We start from the raw sequence: 6,000 nt of genomic DNA, 5'->3' as shown, positions 1-6,000 counted from the left end.
TGGTTTCCATGACTTGTTTTTAAGTAAGTTCCCTTGGGCAGGGGTGGGGCAGAGTCAGTTTAAGTTTTACAACAAAATGGCAGTTCAACCGGGGTGGGGCCGCTCTGGCTGAATAGGCCCTTACAGTTCCCTCACTAATTAATAAGTAAAGGTTTGACCTATCTTATTTTATATTCGTTCATGAGTCATGTTTTTAACTTGTGAAAATCAGACTTTTGATGTAGTTTTTGGAGTGTGTGGTTGGGGTCCAGAGCTGATGGCTAAGAAAGAATTCTTAAGAGGTCTTTGGTGCAAAAAAGGTGATTTTATTAAAGCACAGGGACAGGACCCTTGGGCAGAAAGAACTGCCACCAGGATAGTGAAGGGCAACTGATTATATACTTTGGGGTTGGGAAAAGTAAAGCTAAGGAAAGTTCCAGAAGGATTTCATATGCTGAAGAAGACTCAGAGCATCCAGAAAGTCTTGCATTGTCAAGCTAAGGTAGAGCTTCCCTCAAGTAAAGCATTCACATTAAGACAGTTGGGAGTTTGCTGGAGGAACATTATACTCCGCCCGCCTCAAGTATTTGTCAGGCAGCATGTTAGAAGGTATTTAATTTTATCTACATTTCCTTCTGCCTTTGTGTCCTACATCGCTTTCACATGCCTTTCACCCTAAGTCTAGCTTAGGGTAAATACTAAGCAGATAGGAGTGGTACTCCTGCTTACATAAGGGGCACAAGTTATAGGGAAATAACCCAGGCTCAAGCCTTCAGGAACTGAACTTCTGGCAAGAAACCTGGAAAATAAAAGACAGCGTGAGTGCCCTCTAGGGAGCTTTCTTCTGAGCCTGCAGTCAGCAGGGGCCCTTCTTGGCCTTACATGACCACAATACCTGATCACTGTCATTGCACCCGGCACCTGTATTCTGTTCTAATCACCTCTTTTTTCTCTTTCAAGATTTTATTTATTTATTTGACAGAGAGAGAAGGTGAGCGAGCACAGCCAGGGGAAGCAGCAGAGGGGAAGGGAGAAGCAGGCTCCCCAGTGAGCAGGGAACCCAACTCGGGGCTCGATCCCCGAACTCCAGGATCATGACCTGAGCTGAAGGCAGATAGTTAACCATAATCCTCTCCTTGGAGAATCTGACTGGGCTTACCAGATTCTGTGCTTCTGGAGGTGTAAGTGTGGCTGATTCATTCTTGCATCGCCAGTACCTAGCACTCAGTAACCTCCCAAGAAATGTTTACAGTGGATGAAGGTTAAGTGTGAAGGGAGTTTGTGATCTTTCCCTCCAGCTGGCCAGCTTGGGCCAAGCATCTCCCTTTCACACTCTCAGAATACCCTCTTCCTTTTATGTTCCTATGTTTACTGCCGCTCCCTGTGGCCCCCGCTCCCGCCACCCACCGGCGGGGGGCGGGGTGTATCCTGACGGCTGTTCCAGGTTCAGCTGACCACCCCATCCCAGCTACAGTGGGCCACCCTCAGCCTGGGAGGCTACTGCAGGATGGGAGAACAGGGGCAGGTTCAAAGCTTTGCTAGCTTCATGTGTCCTGACACTGTTGTTGCTGGTTATCAGCAAAGCTAAAATACAGAATCATTTTCTTGGCAGTGAACCCCATCTCATCCTGAAGTAAGAAGGGGAATGTTTCTGCCCACTGGTCATCAAATCCTAGGCTTCTCATTGTGGCACACTGATTTCAGGTATGAACAACTGTGGAGTCTATTTGTGTGTGTGTGTGTGTGTGTGTGTGTGTGAATATATACATAATCTAAGTGATTAAGGTTATTTGTATTTTCTTATTTTAAATGTAGTCACATTGTTTTGCTTTCCTCTTTTTTGATGATGCCTTCTACTTATGGCAGTTGAATGCAGTTTTTTATATATGGCAGTAAGGTCCTTCATTTTTTATCTAAATAAGAGTCGATTTAAAGAAAAAAAAAGTGATACAGGTATATGCATTTATGAAGCACTATTCAAATAAGTCAGATTAGTTTTTAGTGGAATAGGGATTGTTGACCAAGATGTGGCTTGGCCTGAGTGAAGTCGGGAGTCAGGCAGCGTACGCCACACCTGGACACTGCAAAATGATACAGAAGGCGGGTTTTCTTTAAGGAGAGATCAGACTTTTCCTCACATTGTTAATCTGTGACCCACACATGATCACAACCTTGACAAACTACAGCTATACGGCTTTTTGCCGAGTCCATTACTCACCAAGGAAATCTTCAGATTCCTCGTTTACTAATAATCCTAATTACAGGTCCCTTAACTAAACCAGGGCAGTGTTCTGGACAGGAGATTTGCGAGGTCTGGTTACAGGAATACAGGCCTCACTTAAGATGGATAAACAGACATCTGGCTTCCAAATTAATCTCGCGAACTTGATCAGCACGAACCTGTCTCATTTTACTTTGACCCAAGTTTTTCAACTTAAAACAAGGACAACAGGGGTGCCTGGGTGGCTCAGTGGGTTAAGCCTCTGCCTTCGGCTCAGGTCATGATCTCAGCATCCTGGGATCGAGCCCCGCATCAGGCTCTCTGCTCAGTGGGGAGCCTGCTTCCCTCTCTCTCTGCCTACTTGTGATCTGTCAAATAAATAAATAAATAAAATCTTTAAAAAAAAAAAAGGGACAACAGACATTGGATGTGAAATGTGTCTTTCCTGGTTGACCGCCCCCTCTCTGAGGGCGGGGCCTGGGAGTCCTGTTTTGGTGATTTCCCTAGGGGCCTAGCACAGGGCTGGCCACAGGTAGACAGGATGGAGAGAGGAAACAAAAGCTATTTCCCCACAGGAGGGGAAGGGCAGTAGCATATATACAGTGTGACACACACACAGGGGGGACAACATCCCTGTGTGGTGGTATTTCCATGGGTTGCTGAGATGCACAAAGACTTAACCAAAAAGTGAAGAGCAGCATTGTTTTTAATGAATTTTAGTCCAGAATAGAGAGGAAGGTACTAGCTGTTGCCCAACTTGTTAGTACAAGTATAAACAATGGCTTTTTGTTCCCCATTGACACAAGTTACAGAAGTCTCTCCGATGGACAGGATAAGACACTTGAATCTAGTTTTGAAAAACCAGCCTGAACTAGCAGTACTGCTGGCATGTAAAAAGCTTTCCCATACTCTTTGCCCCACACCCACTCCCATCTAGCAATTCAAATTCTGAGACTTTCTTGATCAAGAGATTTTGGGAGAAAATTTCTCTTTCGAGACCTTTTAGTGTGCCAGGGTCATTCTTCTTGATTTTGCTGCTGACGTCCTTGACCTCCGCTGCTGGATGAGGGAATCGGCACAGTTCTTCAGGAGTTCTTCTGAGGCACTTTGATCGTGACCTGTAAGAAGAGTACAGAGCAGCTGTTCAGTCTTCATGCTTCCCTGCGATCTGTGGGCACTCTCAGCTGGCGTGCTACCTGAGGATGAGCACAGCGGCTTCCTTTACTTCTGATAGCTTGACAGACAACTGGCCAATCCCAGGGACATCGCCAGGACCCTGTTCTGCATGAGAACACTCTCTGCCTCCCCTTAACCCAGTCATTTTTTGATTGTCAGCGGGCAGAAGAGGGGGAGGATCACTACGGCATCTAGTAGGTAGAAGTCAGGAATGCTGCTCATGGAATGTCCCACAGTGCACAGGACAAACCCCACAACAAGAATTACACAACTCCACATGTCAATAGTGCTGAGCTTGAGTGACCCTGACCTACCTCTGTACTTTCCTCCAAAACAATTAAAGGAAAAAAAATAACATGCTGATAGTTCATGGATGTCTCAGTGTGTTATGGTGGGAAGATTCCAGACTCAGGTGCAATTGGGATTAAATCTTTCCTCCAAAACAATCAAAGGAAAAAAAAAATAACATGCTGATAGTTCGTGGATATCTCAGTGTGTTAAGGTGGGAAGATTCCAGACTCAGGTGCAATTGGGGTTAAATCCCTGTTTTACCCCCCATGGGACAAGTGCTTCACCTCTGTGTGCCTCGCTTCCTCATCTGTATGATGGGGTAATGACAGAATCTCCTTCCTGAGCCTGTTGTGAGCACTGACCCAGATGACCTGCATAAGGAAGTCTAGCAGATTCTGGACAAAGTAAGCTCTCTGTAAGGATGACTTCCAAAGAAGACATCTTCTCATTAGTGCCCCTTGCAAACTGGATTTCTCTTCTGAAGTTTTTAATCCTATTTTTTAAAAGATTTTATTTATTTATTTGACAGAGACACAGCGAGAGAGGGAACACAAGCAGGGGCAGAGGGAGAGGGAGAAGCAGGCTTCCTGCAGAGCATGGAGCCTGAGGCAGGGCTCAATCCCAGGACCCTGGAATCATAACCTGAGACGAAGGCAGACGCTTAACAACTGAGCCACCCAGGCGCCCCTTTAATCATATTTTTGTCAGGATTATCACTCAAGTTCCCCAAACTCAAAATACAGGAATCTTTAGCATCACGCGCACAAAGCACAGTGCCTGGCACGGAGCTGAAGCAGCTGTGCCTCCTTCGCCTGCAGCCCCCACCCTCCAGCCATCAAGTCCTGCCACTTCTTTTCTTCAAAAAGCTTCTTCCCATTCTCCAACATCCCAGTGCCCGAGCCCTCCAGCATCAGCAACTTACACCTGGATTCCTGCACAAACCACCTCAACTCAAGCCTCTTTTCAGGCTCTCCCTCCCACTGCCCTCCAAGCAATCCTGCTGCTGTGACTCCTGGGGCTCAGTCCTAGCACTGCCCCCCTACACCGGGCCTAAATAGTCTTATCACTGTTTTGATGAACAGTTACAGGCCAGTGAGTGTCATGGTCAAATCTGGGTCTTGCCTCTTGTATGGGACAATTTTATTTATTTATTTTTTTTTTTAAAGATTTTATTTATTTATTTGACAGAGAGAAATCACAAGTAGGCAGAGAGGCAGGCAGAGAGAGAGGAGGAAGCAGGCTCCCTGCTGAGCAGAAAGCCCGATGTGGGGCTCAAACCCAGGACCTGGGATCATGACCTGAGCCGAAGGCAGCAGCTCAACCCACTGAGCCACTCAGGCACCCCAGTTTTATTTATTTTTTAAAAAGGATTTTATTTATCTGAGAGCGAGAGAGAGAGAGAGTGCGAGCACATGAGCAGGGGCAGAGGGAGAGGGAGAAATGGACTCGCCTGCTGAGCAGGGAGCCAGACATAGGGCTTGATCCATCCTGGGACCATGACCCAGGCTGAAGGCAGAGGCTTAACCAACTGAGCCACCCAGGCGCTCCTGGACAGTTTTAAATAAACAGGCAAACAGGTTTATGTTAATCCAACGAGCTTCTTGAGAACACAGGTTGTGGCTTACCAGATGACTGAGTGAAGTGCCCGTCTGCCCTTCTCACCCTGGTCCTCCTGGCTGGGTTGCATGCCCTGAGCCTTCTCTTTCCCAATCCTGGGAAAGTCCAGCTCTGCCGTTACTCTTTGCTTTAAATATCGCTTGTGTTTGTTGCCTGGTTAAACTGTAATTAGTGTCCCTTGTAGGAAAAACCATTTTCGCTTTGGTGCCTTTCTTTGCTATCTTCTCCATAATTTTAAATAAAGGTACCTAAGTATATATGTATGATTATATAGACTTGACGTTGGGCTTACACTGCACTCATGGCTTTGTAGCCTATCTTTTCACTTTAAAGGATGATGATTTTCCATGTCAAATATCCTACAAAAGTATTTTTAAAGGATTTATTTATTTATTTATTTATTTGGGAGGAGGAGCGAGCCGAGCCGGCCCACATGGGGGACGGGGCGGGGTAGAGGGAGAGAGAGAGAACCCTCAAGCCGACTCTGCACTGAGCATGCAGCCCAACGTGGGGCTCGATCTCACGGTCCTGAGATCATGACCTGAGCCGAAACCAAGAGTCAGATGCCCGCCAACAGTGCCACCCCAGTTACCCCCTACAGAAAAGATTTTTAATGGCTACCTAGTAAACCATGATTTGGGTGTTCCATAATTTATTGGGCATTTATGTTACATTTGACTTTTCCATATTTGAGAGACCATGCTGTGATGAACAGT

General features: G+C 46.2%; 1 protein-coding gene across 1 annotated transcript in view; it reads right to left on the bottom strand.

Moving 5' to 3' along the window:
- Positions 1 to 2,888: 2,888 nt before the first annotated feature.
- Positions 2,889 to 6,000, bottom strand: part of ALDH2 (aldehyde dehydrogenase 2 family member) — a 30,623-nt gene continuing 27,511 nt past the window's right edge. The window contains exon 13 of the mRNA XM_047698339.1: positions 2,889 to 3,318. Coding sequence (XP_047554295.1) covers positions 3,286 to 3,318 — 33 coding nt within the window. The 3' untranslated portion in view covers positions 2,889 to 3,285. The remainder of the gene's footprint in view (positions 3,319 to 6,000) is intronic.

The sequence above is a fragment of the Lutra lutra genome, chromosome 12, assembly GCF_902655055.1.
Source record: "Lutra lutra chromosome 12, mLutLut1.2, whole genome shotgun sequence".
NCBI lineage: Eukaryota > Metazoa > Chordata > Mammalia > Carnivora > Mustelidae > Lutra > Lutra lutra.
Note: the sequence above shows the minus strand (reverse complement) of the source record. Positions and strands in the feature narration are given on the sequence as shown.